At 26.6% G+C, this 19,726-nt stretch overlaps 1 protein-coding gene across 3 annotated transcripts in view; it reads left to right on the top strand.

The window, feature by feature from the left end:
* The window catches only part of LOC101235686 (protein PF3D7_1417600), a 56,239-nt gene that overhangs the window by 27,698 nt on the left and 8,815 nt on the right, over positions 1 to 19,726 (top strand). For 2 of the 3 annotated variants that reach the window (XM_065795450.1, XM_065795449.1), the window contains one exon: positions 8,115 to 9,706. In XM_065795450.1, the coding sequence (XP_065651522.1) occupies positions 8,115 to 9,706 (1,592 nt within the window). Of the gene's footprint in view, positions 1 to 517; positions 2,144 to 8,114; positions 9,707 to 19,726 lie in introns of all 3 variants that reach the window. The other variant, XM_065795448.1, reaches the window with a different exon arrangement.

The following is a 19,726-nucleotide window of genomic DNA, read 5'->3' as shown; positions in this document are numbered from 1 at the left end:
TTTAGACTTTGGCAAATTTTTTAAAATTGTGTGGTGTTTACATCGGTATTTGTGTGTCGCCTACATATACGATACCATTGACATTGGCTTATCAATGAATAACTCAGAAATTTATTCACTTCTAAAGTCCATTTTATTTGGGAAAGAGTATTTTATTTTCAATAAGTTATTAACACTAAGTAATTTAATGCATAAAAACAAACTTTAATCAATTAGCTAAACAAGAGTTATTTTTCTCTTTTTTATCCTTAAACATTTTATCGTGTTAGTTCATGACAATTCAAGCTTGTGAAAAAATTTAACGATACTGAAATAAGTATTGTTGCATGCATTATTTTTTATTTTTGGAATTTTAGACTTCTTAGAAAGTGTCATGTATAACTTTTATAATAAAATATAAAACTATTCTAAACTAACTGCACTAGGATAAACAATTTTATTATTTCTTTTACAAATGTAAAACTTTGTTTTACATTATGTTACACATTAGCCAATTTTCTTAAAAACATTTCTTTAGAAATATTCAAACCTCAGCAAATGATCTTAATTGATGATCCTAGTAATAGCTCTCTTGAGAATGCAAACCTAGATGTGGTGTTGGATAATACTAAAATTACAGACTTAGAAGGTATGGCTCCTAATATCAAAGTTGAAGAAAAAGAAGACGAGAACGTAAACAAAGGTTTTGGAGATCAAAGAAACTATACTTTAGAGTATAGCTTGCAAGAAGATGCACCGAGAGAAATTGATGGATCCTTAAGTACTGCAGTAGTAAGCTATGGTGATTCAATAGGTGATCCTTTAGGAGACCAATATGAAGATCAAAGCACATTCGAACCAAAAAAAGAAGTTTTAATATCAGCTCCTTTAAAAACTGCATTACGAGCTCCAATTGAAAAGTACATAAACAAAAATGACATGTTTAACAATAAATTTTCTATAGAGAAAGGAAAAACAAACATAACTGAACTTCCAGATGAAGCAAATTCAAATTTAAATGTACCTTTTAAAAAAATCAAAAATAGCAACACATACAAAAATTACTCCATAAACAACGGAAAGATAGCAGAAAATATTCTCATGAGAACAAAAAACACTCATTTGACGAAAGAAAATATTAATATTACTGCAGATAATTTTCGCTTGAAAAACAAAGATAACTTTGATGGATTAGATTCGTTTTTAAAAATGAAAATGAATATATCAGAAATAAACGATAAAGATTTAAGCGAGAAAAATCAATTTTTACTTATAGATAATAAAGGTGATCAATGGTATAAAACAGCAAATGAAGATAGAAAAATAAACGAAAATATAAAAATAAAAGAAAAAAGAATAAAAGGAGAACGAAGAACAAATGGCGAAATAGGGAAAAAGAAAACAGAAAGTGAAAAAATAGCAGAATCAATATTTGATAACCATGAAATGGATCAAAGTTATTTAATTAAAAACATTGCTGTTAGCAGCGAAAACCGTTTGGTTGGGTTTAAAAATTATTCGGTTGCCGCAGAAAACAGCTCAACCGCGTTTGAAAACAGATCGATCGAGTTTAAAAACAGTTCAACCGTGTTTGAATTCAATACAACACCGTTTAAAAGCAATTCAACCGCGTTTGAAAGCAGTTCAATCGCGTTTGAAAGCAATTCAACCGCGTTTGAAAGAAATTCAACCGCGTTTGAAAGCAATTCAACCGCGTTTGAAAGCAACTCAACCGCGTTTGAAGACAATTCATTCACGTTTAAAAACAATTTAACTTCACTTAAAAGCAGTAATGAATCTCCACCAGAAGTAATTTCCATGGGTCCTTTAAAAAAACAGAACAAAACTAGTTCTAGATTTGTGTTTGACTCCTTAAATAACGAAAACAAATCTTTTAACAGTAACCAACATTATGATCTTGAGCAAATAAAACAGACGCTCATTGATCGGAACAACGAGAATAAAAAAAATAATTCAATGCTCATTGGTGGGAATTATGAGAATTTAAAAAGTTATTCAGGATATAATAATCAAAGCAGTAAAAAAGCCAAATTAAAATACGTTCTTAAACGGATAAATGTTTCAGAAGTTGAAAATAGTTATTCAAGAAGCACTGTGCTGCAGAATGGTGAATTTCGAAATTCTTATCAAAGAACAAATAAAGGTGTAAATAAAATATAAAAAAAATAAAATAAAAATAATACAGTTTATATGCATATGTATGTGTGTGTATATATATATATATAAATATATATATATATATATATATATATATATATATATATATATATATATATATATATATATATATATATATATATATATATATATATATATATATATATATATATATATATATATAGGGCCACAGAGAGAAAGAGGTAAATGTAGCATTCGTGCCCTGGACGCTTTGATAATTGGGGCGCCAGAAGATAAAAAAAACTTAATGAGATTTTAATTACAAAAAAGTAAAAGAAAAAATTAATTGATGAGGTATAAAATAGATTAACTAGGTGCTGCGCAAAGCAAATAACTTTGCTTTATTTATATTACCAAAGAATTATAGTTTTTCAGGGGCTACTACGGGTCTACTACTCGTTGGTTGTACCCAAAAAAATTAAATAAAAGTTTTTCAACTTGATTATGTTGTTGAAAAAAGTTTTACTATATGTAACTATTAAAACCAAACTACAGCTTAAACTAAACAAATTATGCACGGTTAATTATCTGAAACGGTTGGAAAAAAATTAAAAACCGGAAAACATAATAGTGGATCGGTTTCATAATTTTGTGATTGTTAAAAAATAACAATTTCAATATTTTGATGGAGGTTAAACTAGATTTTGAGTTAAATAACTTAACTAGAAACTTGAATAGACATACCTTATTTTATTTCGCTATATAGAACTTTATTTTTTATATTTTTTCTTTCATTAGTTTAAAAAAATCAAAATGATTATCTTTGTTGGAACAAACTTTGGACTTCCCTTTAAACATACATCCTGAGTAGAATTTTTATCAAGTAAAATTAGTTAGTAACAAGTATATATCAAAATATATTAATAGACATTTCTAGTTTTATTACACTAGACTGCGTATCATTTTAATAACTTGCATTTTAAATAATAAATAAGGAGATAAAAAAAGATATAGGAGATAAAAGGTTTCAAATGTGGAAAATAAAATTCGGACTTCCTTTTGAACATATACCTTGCTTAATTTATTATTTATTAAATTATTAAATTTTATTAAGCTTATAACCTGGCCGTTGATAAGGTCAAAATATCGCTTAATTCACAAGTTTATATGGCAATTTAAAGAAAAAGTTAGTATGATAAAGAAAAACATCATTTCCTTTAAAGTTAGGCGACCAAATTTAAATCAATTGTGTAGAATTTTTGATATCACAAAATCCTTTGGATACAAGAAAGGGAGACAGAGTTATTACAAGTAGAAGCTGTTTATGATTGCATCGATAAAAACTATTGTTTGTCCCTTGGTTTTCTTTGATAATCAAGAGTTCGAAGCAAAAAAATTAGAATGTCTATATCCAAATTTTAGATCTAAATTTTTATTAAGTATAAATTTTGATTAGCCATATTGTTTATCCTTTATGAGAATCATGAGAATCGTAATAGGAACTATGATAAACCACATAAAGCAAAAACTTGTTTATTTAGTGTTTTAATAAAAGCTATTACTGTTTTTCTTTGGATGTTATGAAATGAGAAATTGTGGCATGGATACTTTACAAAAGTTTTTTATTTCTGTGGTTTTCTGTCTCAAAGAATGTCATAAAATATCAATAGAACATTTTTGATTTTTTTGTTGCACTGTTTATAGCATGACATGTTTTTAATATAACTTTTTTAATTACACAATTGTGCAAGCAAGTAATAATGATATTTTTTATAGTTTAAATCTTATTTAAGCATTAAAAGATTTTGTCTTTATACTTAGAAATATTATTAATCAACACCTTCAAATATGCTTTAAACAAGCCTAAAAATTGCATTTCAAATTATTTTAACTTGGTTATCGCTGTTTCTTTTCTTGACTATCTAATTACTGAGTTTAACACAATGTTTGATTGATACAATTTAAAATGTTATAAAGCACCTGTGTTTTAATTTCTTCGTTCTAATCTTCAGTTTCTTCTAAAAGCAATTGCAGAAATTTTGTGTTTTGTTATACTAGTTGGAAAGACCAAATCATATGTTTTAGTACCTTTTATTTAACCAAAGGCTTTATTAGGTTTATTTATTATTGCCAAACCAAGGCTTTACTACGTGAGTTTGACCTGTGGGAAGTTTAGTTAAATTACACTTAACTGCTTGAATTTCAAAATGAACTCCAATCTAATAATACTGAAACATTACAAGCAACAAACTTTTTTTTTTACTGAGACGCCTAAAAGGTTATAAGAGGAAAATTAAGTAGAAGTTGCAAATCAAAATGGTAGATAAAGTCTAAATGGTTTAGTTTAGCTTTTCATACAGAGTCTATAGATAGTAAACAAGTTTTTAACAAGTTTGTTATAAATGCTTATGAGTTGCTTTTTAAATAAAATTCAAATATGATAAAAGTATAACTTCAAAAAATGTCTTAGCTGTTTTTTGTTAAACAGCTATTTTTATAGCCAGGCATCTTTGTAAAAACATTATTTAGCATTGTACAGTTATTACAATAAGTTTTTGACTGTAAGTATTTATATAGTTTATTTATAATTAAAAGTTATTTATAAATTATTATATAAAAAAATTTACACAGCAAAATCTTGTATTTAAAAAATTATAAACTATAAAAATTTTACATTACGACATCTAAGTATTTTTAAAAAACAATTTTTTTAGTTTGCGAAAATCATATTTTGAGCTTTAGTGACCATTTTAGCAATGTTATAAGTCATTTAAAGAATTGTTGAAACATTTTTATAAAATAAACTCATCCGGTCCCCTCTCCCGCTTCTTAAAAAAAATAGGGAGACGGAGGGGGGCATAGTATCTTTTAGACTTACCCAAAAAATTTCCTATAAACGCCCCTGGTTTTTAAATAATTGATCTCTTTTTTTGGTAGGTGGGAACCAAACAAATAATAATTTCAAAAAAAATCTTATAAATACTTTAATGGTTGTTCTAAAAGAAAATTTAATCACGCTTTTAAATAGCAAAATAAAAAAACTAAATTAAATCTATTTGAAAAGGTTAAACAACTTCTTAAGGAGTGTTAAAATCTATTGCAAACCAAATTTCACGCTTACCCACAAAATAGGAAACAAAGCCAAGACTTATAACAACGAGCTGATGTCTCGCACCTATGCCGTGCAATATTATAAATAGAATTATGAAATACTGTGCACATTCTTATATCAAAGTCTAGACATAGATTTTTACATCACAAAGGTTGCTTGAATCTCGTAACATTTTAAAGGAAGCAGTTTAGCGCAGATATCTGGTTTACATAATTTTTATCAATTTTGCCAAAGCATTCAACTCCGTGTCACTAAACGACTTCTTTATAAGATTCATGCGTAGGTATTTGAGGCCACCTATTAAACAAGATCACTGGTATCATTAGCTAATAGTCAACAATGAGTAATAATTGGAGAATAAATGTCCGAGTGGAAATGGGTGATGAGTGGCTTCACTTAAGAATCAGTTCCTACACCACTTTTATTTTTGTTCTTCATGAATGACTTATCAGACTGAATTCATAACCATACCAAATTATACGCCTATAATTGCAACATCGCATGAGTTATCAATGTCAATCTATTTTCCTCTGATTATAAAAAGCTGCAATCAGACATCAACAGCACTATAAATTGGTCGCACATCTGCCGTGTGAACTTTAACGTCGAGAAGTGTAAAGTAATATAAGTTGGTTATTACAAAAACTAATTGACAATACCAAAGCTGAAACAGACGCAACCTAATTCCAGCATGCATTGACCAAGACCTTGGAATACTAATATGCAACTACCTCAAAGTCAAAGTACAAGTAGAAGCTGCTGCTTAGGTTGGCAATTTGATTTGGGTTGTATGATGAACTGTCTCAAGAAGTCATTATAATGTCGGAGTTCTCCAGTTGTGGAATAAGTCAAGAATCAAGACTTTTGTGTGCGAGCCTAGTTATCCCTTCTCAAAATCAAACTTTTCCAACAACGCACAAATCGTTAAATAAACATTTTAGTTACAATCAAACACAAAAAATACTCTTAAATTTTTAATACACTTTTTAATACACTTAAAGAACGCAGTTACTTCATACTGCAATACAAAATTGTTGTCGTTTACTATATATAGTATATAACAAGCAATTTTGTATTGCAGAATGAGGTAATTGCATTCTTCGAGTGTTTAAGTAATTGTGTTCGAGGTGTCCAAAAGCTTGTAAAGCATGATCTATTATCTAGCGGGATTAGAATTGAAAACAAAAATATCTTTATTTATTACAATAGTTTATAACAACCCGTTCATAAAAAGTTTAATATTGATGAAAGAAAGCATCATCAGGCTTTCATATACTGATGATTGAGATTGCTACAGCCGAAGTTACACCATAAAACATACTTTTTAAAGAGTTTACTGAAGGTATATTAAAAATATCATGCGCTAGTTTATTCCAACGGTTCGCAACACGTTTTGTAAAAAAGTGCTGATGTTCTGGATATCCTTTAATTAGATGGAGCTTTAAACAAGCCTTTTTTTAAAATTATATAAGTTTAATAAGAAAGGCTGTAGTTGTGGTATAAGAAATTTATTATATATTTCATTAATATTTTTTTTCTTTTGTTTACTCGATGCTTATGATTTTCATAAATACTTTCATACGGGGCCGCTCCAAGCTGGCTCAGAGCTCTGAGGCAAATCTAAATTAAGAAACTCCAAAATCTAAATGTCATCTATACAATCACATTGTAAATAAGATTGTAATGACTTTTTGATATATAGGTAGTCTCTAAATTATTGAGGTCTTGAAATAGATAGTCCCGTTGTCGGAGCAGTCCTTCTCTCATATTTTTTTGCTCCATAATTATTTAAACGACATTATGTTAAAAAATAGAATGAAAATATATATTACTTTATTTATTTTTATTACTATTTATTTCATAATAAATAATTCACATTTTTCGAATAAATCGACTTTTAGTCGATTTTAAAATTGTATTTGTCGATTTTTAAAAACATATTTGTAACAACACTATCTTTAAGTAAAACTAAAATCGGTTTAAAAAAATGGTTGTAGGGCTACTATAGAACATGAGCGTTAATTGGGCATACACGTTTGAAATGAATTAGATACAACACTGTCATAAAATGACACAATCGTAAAAACAGTACTAGTGAAAAAGTTAGAAAAATTTTTAATATTAATTTCAAAGTATCTGAATGTTAATCATAATCAGTGAATATGTTGCATAAGTGTCTTTTAATCTAGATACGGTTCATAAATATATGAATGTAGAGTAATGGTATTAAAAATAAAAACAAGCCCTTAACTTGTATTGTATTACATGCTTATAATTTAAAATATGCAAGCTAGTAGGGGCGCCTAATTGCTGCTATTCCCCCGGGCGTCATGAAAACTCTCGGCGACCCTGTATATATATACAATATATATATATATACATATACATATATATATATATATATATATATATATATATATATATATATATATATATATATATATATATATATATATATATATATATATATATATATTAAACAAAGTATTTTAAACAAAGATACAGAGGTGGATCCAAGGCATTTCTTGAAGTATATAAAATGTACTTACTTCAAAACTTACCTGGCATAAACGTTTTATATAATTTTGAATTAAAAAAATTATTTCTTAAAATAAAGCTTAAAAAGTTTTTTAGAGTTAAATAAAAACTGTTGAATATCAAAAAATATTTGGAAAATAAATTATTTTTTTATTATTACTTCCAATATTAATATTTGGAAAATAAATTATTTTACTGTTATTACCTACTTGGATCAGCCAAAATTATAAATTAAAAGTTTTGTTATATAAAATTTTCAAACTTTAAAAATTTAATACTTTTTATTTTATTAGTCTTTATGATTTTTAAAATTACATTTCAAATATTTTTAATTCGTATGTTTTAGATTTTTTAATGCAAGAAAATCATCCAATAAAAACAAAAGGCTTTTACGTATCTACTCTTAAAAATTCTTTAAAAGATAAAATTGAGAGAAGCTTCATATTTGACAAAAATTATGAAAGCGATAAAAAAAATCATTTTTACAAAAAAACAAACAATTTTGAAAACTATGACGATGGATTATACGACAGTGACCAGCTAAGTTACAATGATCTCCATAATGAAATACAAAATTCAAAAACTCGTATTTCAAATGACGCAGATCCTGATAATGAAGTTCAATCTAGTAAAAATATTGACGAAGTTGAAGAATTAGATAGAGATAAGATAGAACGTTTAGCAGATGAAAAAAACGATTTTTTTCCAAAAAGAGACTTTAATGTGTCAATGGAGCCAATGGAATTTATAGAGTCAGATGACTTACTTGAGTCAGAGAGCTATAAAAAAAAAGTTGAACGAGTAAAACGAATGAGACACGTTTTTCATCCTACTGTTGATCTTGAAGATACAAAACAAACTTTATTTTTCTTAAATACAACTTTACAAACAAGTCATTCCGGCTCAAGCCCTCAGAGTTTGGACTCACAGAATGGTTTTTTAGACTCTCCAATACCAGCTAAAAGTTCAACTAATCATCCAACAACGTCTCCGTATTCTTTTACAAAAGCAATAGTTCCTTTTGTTTACAATACCACACCCAAACCATTTGTTACAAGCCTAAAAACGTTCTCAGATTACAATTCAGAAAATTCATTAAGAAGTATAAATGATAACGATAATAGCGACATTAAAGAAAAATTTAAAAATGTAGTTGTTTCTGACACATTGTTCAACAAAACAGAAAACGAATATAACAATGGGTTAGATGCATCTCGAGTAAATAAAGAAATGGAATCTCCAGGTAAACCAGGTTCCATGTTGTCACCTCATATTTTAATGGATATTGGAATTTATCCAACTTTATTGAACGAAAATAAAGAACCGCTAACCAGCAATCGAATACCAGAAAATCTCCCGCCATCTAGTAAAAGTTACGAAAACCCGCCAAAACTTCAGCTAGCACAGAATTATGAGTCTCTTAAAGATTCGGACTTCAATGCAACACCTGACGCAGATGATCTTTTAGATGAAAAGTACGCTTCCGAAGAAGCGAAAAACTTTAATCAAAAGAATCTTAAACAAAACATAACCAACAACAATAATTTTTCTTTTGAAGAAAAAGAACATTCTTTAGATCATGAAAAAGGTCTTTTTGCCTTAGATTCTCACAATGACTCGCCATTAGAGTCGTACAAGTCAATAAAATATTCAGAGCAGCCAGAGTACTTTAAGCAATCAAAAAAAAAAAGTGCAAACGAATCGCTCGAGGATGCACTTGTTACCGATAAAAAACAAGAAGAAAAGAAACAAAAAGATATTTCTACTGAGAATCTGATCCCCACAAAAGTAGATGACCACTTCTACCCTCCACTTAAAGGAATTGATCAGAGCGATTACATAGTTGACAAATTTTCATTAAATCCAAACTTTGTTGACAAAGATGGCAAACTTAAAATCAGTGCAGAACAAATGAAATCTTCAGGAGTAAAATCAAATGTAAGTTGCTCTTAATAAACAATATAAATAAAGATTTTTTTATTTCCAAAATGTCTTTATCCTTTACTTTGAGATATGAGGCACAATTCAAAATTTTGAATGTTTATACTTTTACCAAATACAAATGACTTTTATTGTGGTTTGTAACATGTTATAATTAAACTTTTTAATGAAAGTCATTAATAATGAGCAGCAGTATAAACAACAATAAAGCAAGAATGACAAGTTTGTTTTGAACAAAATAACATTTAAATTAAACCTTAACAGTATCTTATACAAGATCATTTTATAAGAAGATTTTAATTTGTATCAAATCTTATAAGGTAAAAAAGCTCATTTAAAATGTTACAGTCATATAAAAATATAGGTCAAAGTCTAACCTTGATGTTAAAGATTTTAAACTTTAGATAAAATATGATTTTTGATCACATGATTTTGTTAATTTTATTTTTGTTTTTATCTGATAATTAAGATGGTTGCAAAGAAGCATATATCTGAGAAATAAATGCTTCTTTTCTATCCAATATAGCAAACTGAGTGGCAAGCTTGAACCTAAAACTTTTTAATTCTAAAGCAAGCTCTCCAATCACAGTCCCTTATCATCTTAAATAAGTAAATATTATTTTAAGTAAAAGAGGCAAATTGCTCTATATTTGCAGGCTTCATCTAGAGTAATGTTTTTTTAAGTAATTCTCTGTTGGTATTTGTATGAACATAAATGTTTAAAATTTCCCTCATACCTAAAAGTTACCTTTTTGTTAGTTGGTTTTTTTTAACAATTTGAACTTGCAAGTCACTGAAAAACTTGCAAGCCAAACAGTTCACTTTGTTAAATAGTCTTTATTTATTTAATCTATCAAATATTATATAATTAATAGAAGGGTCATTTAATGCTATGTAATTAAATGGTTCCTCATGGACTTCAAAAATGCTAAAATTTATTGATTTGGCACATATGCATATGAGAAAAAAAAAGGTCTTAAAATATTAGATCAATTTCTAATACCGTTTTTGAGAAAACACTATTTAAATAATGGATTATTTTGCTAATTATGTCTCTCTTCAAGCTCGTTTATTTAATGGTTTTTTAAAGTTAATAACTTTTCAACAAGTTAGTTTTTTACTTTAATTGTTGTTAAAGTATGAATGTTAATGATAAATATTTTTATTTATTATATATATTTAAAAAATAAAATCTTACTTTAGATTTTTTTTCATAATTACAGACTATAGTTAACATTAATGCATTAATGGTGAACAAACTTTTTCAAAAAATTTATTTGATTAACAGTCTTTATTTAAAAGTTATAAATCAGCAAAGTCAACTGGTTCAAGACTTTTTTAAATTGATCCTTGATGCAAAGAATCTCATACCTAAAATCACTATTTTTTTAATTTTGTGGTAATTTTTCAGATTGACCTATCAGAAATTTATGAAGTAATATTTTCAATATGATCCATTTTCTAGTATTTATACTAAATTACATAACAATATTTTATATTTTTATGCAAAAGGATCAAAAGTTGGAAACAAAATGTTAATGTATTAAGTACCACAAAATAATAATGCCTTCTAGAGCCCTGTGTAAACCTGGCTTCAGCTGTAGGTGTCTCTAGCTGGTCAGCAAAAAAAAAAAAATGGTTGCAGAGGTTCTTGAATTCTATAATTTTTTTAAAAAGATTTGTCAAGAAGAAAAAAGATTTTGTTTCAATTAAGTTAGATGATATAAAGCAACATCCAAAATAATTTCTTTTTGTCAATATTAAAGAGCTACATATTGAGTTTGAAAAAAACATGGTTATTTTTAAATGAAATTTTCAAATCAAAATTTTGTGAGTAAAGTTAAAAGTAATGCTTCTGGTCTGCAGTTTGTGTTCGCCACTTTGCATTAAAATAAAAAGATTTTTGCACAGAATATTCCAGAAATATCCAAATACAAAAACTTATTAAAGTTTATGGTTTGTAGCATTAAAAGTAGAGATTGTGTATATGATTTAGTATAAATATTAGAAATAAAATTTGCTATGTAATTTATTCCGAGCAAGGTTACCTATAAATTATTGAGATGGTTTGTGAAAGTTTAAAAGAGCATTATTTTATGTCAAAAGTCATACAACATTAAAAGAAAAATAATCTTTAGTTCTCCTTGACTTTACTCCCCTTGCCTTTACTCTCTTTGACTTTACTCTCCTTGGCTTTACTCTCTTTGGCAAAAAATGTTTGTTTTGTAATACAGAATACAATGCAAGGTTTCTATAAAAATAACAGCCAGGCAACTTTTTATCGCTTTATTGTTTATTTTTAAAATTAAAACATATTTGAAGAGTACACAGGAAAAAACGGCAGTCACATTTAAAAGTTTTGAGAAAGTATATATTAATCATTTAAAAAAGTTTTCATATAAAGCATAAAAGTAAATTAGAAAAAATTATTTTTTGATTAAGTTATCTGAAGTTTACATTTTCAATAAAATATTTGTAACTTTTATTACAAAATTTTTTTTCCTAACTTTGATATATAGATATTACCAAGATATCGAACTTCGCCATTTTTAGTGAAGCCTGTTTGATATTATGTAATCTGCTAGAAGCTATTATTATATCGGGCAAAAAACTTTCAGCGGTTTTTGTCAAGTAAAAGAAGATAAGCAATTTTAAAGTCTAAACCAAGGTTGAAATTGAAGATGATTAGTCCAGAGATAATAAATTTGGTGGCCTACAGCCAATATAAATTTGTTTTGGTCAAAGAGGAATGTATTAGCTGCAAAACTAAAGCAAACGGCTGTTTTTATAGCCACAAATTTTGAAAACATATATTTTTAAAAACATATTTGCATTCAGGGCATTAAACAAAAATATTGTTATATATTTTAATATTTTATATAAAAAAATTACATTTATAAACCATTGAATAATAGTGACTGATTCGTTTATTGTCTTGAACCTTTCTTAGCAATTTGCTAAAGTCTTTAGTAGTATATTTCTGGGCATATTTAATCAGAACTCTGAAACAATATTCACTTATCTTTCTATCTAACTAGCTTCATTTATTTTCAACTTGTATATTTATTTTGTGACAATGAAATTCGATATTTTTCCATGAAAGTTTATTTGCAAACTTCAAGTCTTTAAACTTTAACAAAGGTTTTAAATAACTCCATTCAATATAATGCTCATAAAAAAAACACAAGCCAGTTAAAACATTTCTATCTAATTTGGCATGGATCAAAATGGCATGGATCTTGGAAAATGTGTAGCAATTGGTTGTCATATGAAGAAGTAATAAACATATCTTTAACATCTTTGAAAACTGAAATCAAAAGGGAACAACAGAATTTTAATTGGTACTTGTACAATCAAATGTAAGACTTTTGATACACAGTTATTTCAAAACCAAATTCTGAAATAATAATTAAGCATGTTAAATTAATTGTTTTAACTTAATTGAATTAAAAATTAGCAATGAGTTTTTTCCAATAAGCTTTCAAAAAAACTAATATAAAAACTAAAGCCTCTGTATATTGATAAAACATAACTAATGGGTATTTTCCAAAATCCTTGCAAACCAAATAACATGAAAACTAAATCCTCAGTAGCTGGATTATTAGGTTTGCATACAGTAAAATTCTTACCAAATCATAAAAAGCAATGCAGTGATTTGAACTTTTTTTCAAGGTTAGACTGTTTTTGATCGTTATAGCATCAATTATTAACATCAGTTTTCTGTTTATCACCATAATATGAAAAAATATTATACAATAAACCAAAATAAACCATCGCAATTTACAAACAAAGTCTTTTGAGACAACTAATAGCATCAAGGCATTATTAGTCTCTAAATGCAGACACAAAAATAAATTTCTCCTTTCATTATTTGATAGCGGAGATTAGTTTTCCATTATGTCTTCTTGTACTATAATGTCAAAACTCATTCTACCGTAGTTTGTAATTTTTAAACGGTTTTTTATATTTTTGATTTTGTACTTCATGGCTGATGATTGCCGATAGGCATGAAACTTTAAGTTCCATTAAAAGTTGTTTCTTCTAAAGTTTAAGTATATATATATATATATATATATATATATATATATATATATATATATATATATATATATATATATATATATATATATATATATATATATATATATATACACACATACACATACACATATACATATGATTTCATAAAATAGTTTTCTGTATAAAAAATATTCTGTTTAAAACAGTTGCAATATCAGTTGTAAAATTTTTTTTTTTAAAAGGAAAACCATGTCTTATAAAAATATTTTCTTTTCTTTATAACTTTGTTTGCTGGTGATGCAGATCTTGTAGATAGCATTTGAGATTAATTGATTTAGTCAGATTATAGATAGCATTTGAGATTAATTAATTTATCACATTATCAGCTTTCTAGCTGATAATGTGATAAATTAATTTTTTTGGTGTGTTTATTTATAGCACGATAAATGTTAAACTTTTGGCTTCACTTGCAGTTTATAAAAAAACCCGGAGTTAGACATCTAGTTATTTATTATACGTCATTGATATATACTTATACAAATATAATATATAAATAACTTATATACTGACCACTAGTTAAATGTAGTAGGTTTAGGTTGTTGTTTTTTTAAATTTGATTACTTTAAAAATTTTAGTTTCATGATATTAAGGAATGGTAAACTGATTGATCTATGAAGAGAACGAATTGTTTGGCGTACATGTACATCCTGACAAAAAAATCAACTTTATAGGGAATTGAGGCAAATTTTCCCCCTCCCCAAATTTTTAAAAATATTTTTGGGGTATATTTTAAAATTATTATATTTCTTCAAAAAATATTTTTGTTTTTTCTTGTTAAAATATAAAAAAAGTCTTGAATTACATAACTAAATGATTTTTAAATAGATTTATAGAGTATTAAAATAACAAATATGTATATTATAATACATTTATAATGTCCAAGACATAATAAAATATAACTAGAATATATTAAAATAAGAAAGTCCATGAAAAATTGAGGATCAAGCTCATAAACAAAATTAAGTTTATGGATAAACTTATGGATAAAGCAACATTAATTCATTTATAAATGAATTAAGAGTATTAAAATAGTAAATATTATACAAAATACAATACAAAAAGTATAATTTACAAGATATATACAATATTACATAAAAGATAAGTAATGGTATTATCATAAGAGAATCCAATAAACTTATATATCAAACTTTCACAGATTTTCCAATGATTGATTTATATGAAATCAACTAAACTCTATTGCTTGAGTATTCCAACACCGCTCTTCTCAGTTGTTTTCCATGGTTTGATCTGGTTTCAAATGTTGCGAATCTACTCAGAGTTTTCAGCATGTTGTGATGAGCAGATTCGGAACATTGCTCAGCAAATACACCTAATGGTATTCTAATATTTTTTAAGAAAATAACGAGGTGGTGTTCAATAATATGACCTTTCCACCCCATTGAAAGATTGCACAGTGGGCCAGTAGGTGGACGAAAGTGGAAAAAATTTTAGTTGTCTAATCTTAAAAACTTCTATAATTTTAGTATCGATATACATTAGGAGAAATTTATTTGTAATTTATTTTTATTAAATCCCTTAGTTACCAGGACTCTGAGCATTTAAATATTGAAATTAAAAAGAATAAAAAATATATATATAAATTAGTAACTTTGGTGACATCAACGTTGTGTGATATTTTACTGCAGCCGTGGTGCAGTGGTTAGAGTTCTGGCTAAGAACCCAGAGATCATGAGTTCGATGCCGGCTCTAGCCTAATAAGCGACATTGGTAAGGAAGGAGGCGTGAAACTTTTAAAAGGTTATTTAGGTGCTGGGAGCACCTAAATAACCTTTTAAAAAAAAATTACATCTACATTTTTAAAACAAAAAACTAGTACATGTTATTTTAGAGTATTTAGAGATTAGAAAGACAATTGTGTGAAATAAAATTTGTCATTGCATGTTATATCAGTTATACTTTGAAAATCACAGATTAAAAAAAAAAAATCTTTAAGAAATATATTTTTCGCCACACTATAACTAATAGTTACCACAATTTGCTGTGTGCTGTCATATTTATTTGAACTATATGATGTTTCAATTGAGTTTCCATTGATTGCTCATCCACTTAAATCCCCGTTCAGATTTTATTTATGTTTTAACTTGGTTGCTATGGTAGTTAATTTTGCATAACAACAATCCATTTTTACACCAATGTTGTTTTTACAGTATTTTATTTGCGCTAAGTACACAATATTGGGCGTATGTATTAAAATAAGATTCGCAATTCTTATGAAGTTAATTTTTGTTGTTGCTATGGATAACCTTACTTGGCATAGCATAGCAACAATATATTTTCGGTAGTTGTTTGTAATTCAATTACTAACACTAATAGTAAAGTAATTGCTTTTGATTTTAATCACTAACATTTAGTATGTTTTAATCAGTAACAGTTTTAATCAGTAACATTTAGTACTAACATGTAGTAACTTAATTACTAACAAGAATTAGTACCCTACGTAGCATATACATTTTAATATTAAACTTTTAAATACAAAATATTTGTTAGAATAATTATTTAGATATGGTTTTATTAAACTTTAACATCCATAATTTTCTCCAAAAGAACAATCTTAGTTTTTCAAAATAAAATATTACTGAAGAAATTTATTCAGCCAAAAATTGCTGAATTTAAAGATGTTGATTTTAGGCATGCTGTTCAACAATTTGTTAACTTGTATAAAAAAAAGTGGAAATCTGCAAACTATACTGTCAAAAATTTTGAAAAGAAGTTTGTGAACTGGCTTAATGAACACTTAATTGTCAGTAAAAGACAATGAACCAACTGCAAGTAGACATAGTCGAAAACCATTTACATTTGATGATAGTTATACTAAAACTAAAAAATGGTGTGCATCTGGTATACTTGAATCTCATTTATCAAATTAATTATTTTTTGCTGCTAGTAAAAAACTGAGATGAATATATTGTTATTGCTGCCAAGGACGTTTTAAATATTTCAAATACAGATAAAGCAAGTAATTATTTAGCAGACAAAGCACTGGCTTTAATAATTGATGCCAGCCTGACAAAAGCTTCATAAAAATTGATTAAAAGCGGAGCCTTGGAGAATATAACATCTACCCCGCTTACAATGAGGTCAGGGATGCAAAATTGAAATGTTATTTTGAAAATACAACAGTTTGGCTTCAGTTCATTTAAAAGATTTAATGATTCATACTTTACGAAGAATCTGTGCACTTCAGGAACATGTGCTGAGGCACTCAATATTGAATGACAAAGCAATAAAAGCAATGACACTCATGTGTAAGGCTGGTTTTGATGATGCTACTGGCCAAAGCATTTGTAAAAATATTAATGGGTCAATCAGTTCATAAAGCATTGATACATGGGCATCACATAATTAAAAGCTGTACATTATCCATCGAACTTATGTCAGAGGAAGCTCAAGAGGCTAGAAATAAACACTTCAAATCTTATCGCGAAAATTTCAGCCGAAAAACAGACAGAAGAGCAACAAATACTGATAAAATCAATAGACTCCTAGTTTCCATAGAAACTAGGAGTCTATTGATTTTATCAGTATTAGATTGTGTTTTCTTATATTATTAAAAGTTTGGCTTGATATTGTTTTCATTGTCCTCTTCTTTCCTATCTGTAGACTCAACGGAGCCAGCCTGTCGACAATTTTGTAGTTTCCCCCAATTGAATGTTTTAAACATGCTGGATATCTTTTAGAGATATGGAGAGGACTTGTTCTACTGTTTTTAAACCTAAAATTTAACATTTAAAATTTGTCATAAGATTAAAGAAAGTTAACTTTTATACAGACTATAATCTATTTATTCTATTACCTTTTGAGATTAACAACATTCTTAAGTTCTCCACAGTATCTTAATAGAGAAATGTTGAATTCCAACTCCAATTCTTTGATAACAATTAAAGCAAATTTTTTTAATAACTTTATTTGATATCTCGGGTTCATTTAAATAAACACTTAAAACATCCTAAGAAATAATTTTTTATACTTTATAAGTTATTATTAATGGTAATTCAATCAATTTTCAAATCGATTAAGTAAATTACAACTTATATTATATGCAAATTGATTTTCAAAGGTTTACCTCTATTATTCATCTCTAGACATAACGCATCTGTATTTATCTCTGGACAATCACAGGTTGACTCTGCATCACCTATATATATATATATATATATATATATATATATATATATATATATATATATATATATATATATATATATATATATATATATATATATATATATATATAATATTAATACAAAATATTTTGAAGTTAGAAATAAAAATATTATAAATTATCTATAATTATTTAAACTTTATCAAAAACATTTTCATAAGCACCAAAATATTTTTTCCACAAATTCTATTAATTAATTTTCTTATTGTTCAAGAAAGTTAAAAAAAAAAAATTGTGACATACAATTTTTCTATTGGAGGGGGGAAATTTGCCCCAATTCGCTAAAAGTTGATTTTCTAGTCAGGATGTACGCCAAACAATTCGTTCTCTTCATAGACTTGTCAGTTTACCATTCCTTAATATCATGAAACTAAAATTTTTTGAAGTAGTCAAATTTTCAACCTAAAGCAACTACATTTGATTAGTGTGACGTATATTTCGAGGAATGCGTTGTGAAACTAGTGACGTAACATTTTTTCTTCAGTTGCTTGCAAGCACGCTTCCAAAAGTTTCAATTCTGAGTTATATAACAAATATATTTGCTATACGTATTGTTTTTTTAATTTTAAACTTTTTTTTTAATTTTAAGTTGCGTTTAGCTTAAACTTTTTTAATAAAAAATAAAAAATAAAATAAAAAACTTTTTTTAATTTTTAATTTTAATTTTTAATAAAAAAAAAAAACTTTAATATAAGCTTAACTGATTCGAAGATACCAGTGAAAATATTTAGTTTATTAACTTATATTTGACAAAAAATATTAGATATTCCAACCATTTTATATTTTTGAATTTTAAATGTAAAAGTCTTTAATTAATAGAATGTGATTGAACCTACAAAATTGAAGATTTAAATGAAGTTTAAGTTTGATAAACTTTTTACGCTAGATATTTATATAAATATTACGCTAGATATTTATATAAATATTACGCTAGATATTTATAAGTATAAGGCGAGATATTTAATTTTTAACATTTAAGTTTAAATTTTTCATTGAAGTATTGCTAGTTTTAATGTTTTATTACATGGACTTTTATGCAATTCAAAATAAAAGTTCTAGTGAGGCAGTTTTTTTGTCAAATAGACCCTTATTTTTAAGGGTCCATTTGACAAAAAAACTGCCTCACTAGAACTTTTATTTTACTATACAAGTTATATTTTTATTTATAACTTTTATTTTACAAGTTTTATTTTACTATACAAGTTTTATTTTACTATACAAGTTAGCGAGGAGTACGATTAAGCGGATATTATGATAAAGTTCAAGTGGAATTTAAAAAAAAAACATGCTGGATTTAGCTTTCAAATAGAAGAAATAAATCATTTTTAATTTGAACTTATACCGCATAAATTAAATTTAAGGTATGTCATGCATAACTTATGTGTGACAACAACAAAAATTTACTTCAAATATTTTCTATAAAATCATCTTATAATTTTCTCCCTCGCAAGTTCTTCAGACAAGCGCGATTTTTTACTCTCGTAATAACCCTGTATATATAAATATATTTTAGGCATTTAGTGTCATACATCTTTATGTTAACTTTGTAATCAGTATGATTAACAAATTATGAAAAACTTTTGATCGTTTTTCCTGATATATTAGGCATTATAAATAAAGAGGAATAAATAAAAATTATTAGTTTTCATTTATTTTCATTTTTAATTTATTTTTAAAGAATTAATTTTTTATGTTTTTACTAATAAGCACTCTTCTATTAACATTTACAACAACAAAAAAATATGGAACTTTAA

The sequence above is a fragment of the Hydra vulgaris genome, chromosome 04, assembly GCF_038396675.1.
Source record: "Hydra vulgaris chromosome 04, alternate assembly HydraT2T_AEP".
Taxonomy (NCBI): Eukaryota; Metazoa; Cnidaria; class Hydrozoa; order Anthoathecata; family Hydridae; genus Hydra; species Hydra vulgaris.
This window is presented reverse-complemented; position numbering and strand designations above follow the sequence as displayed.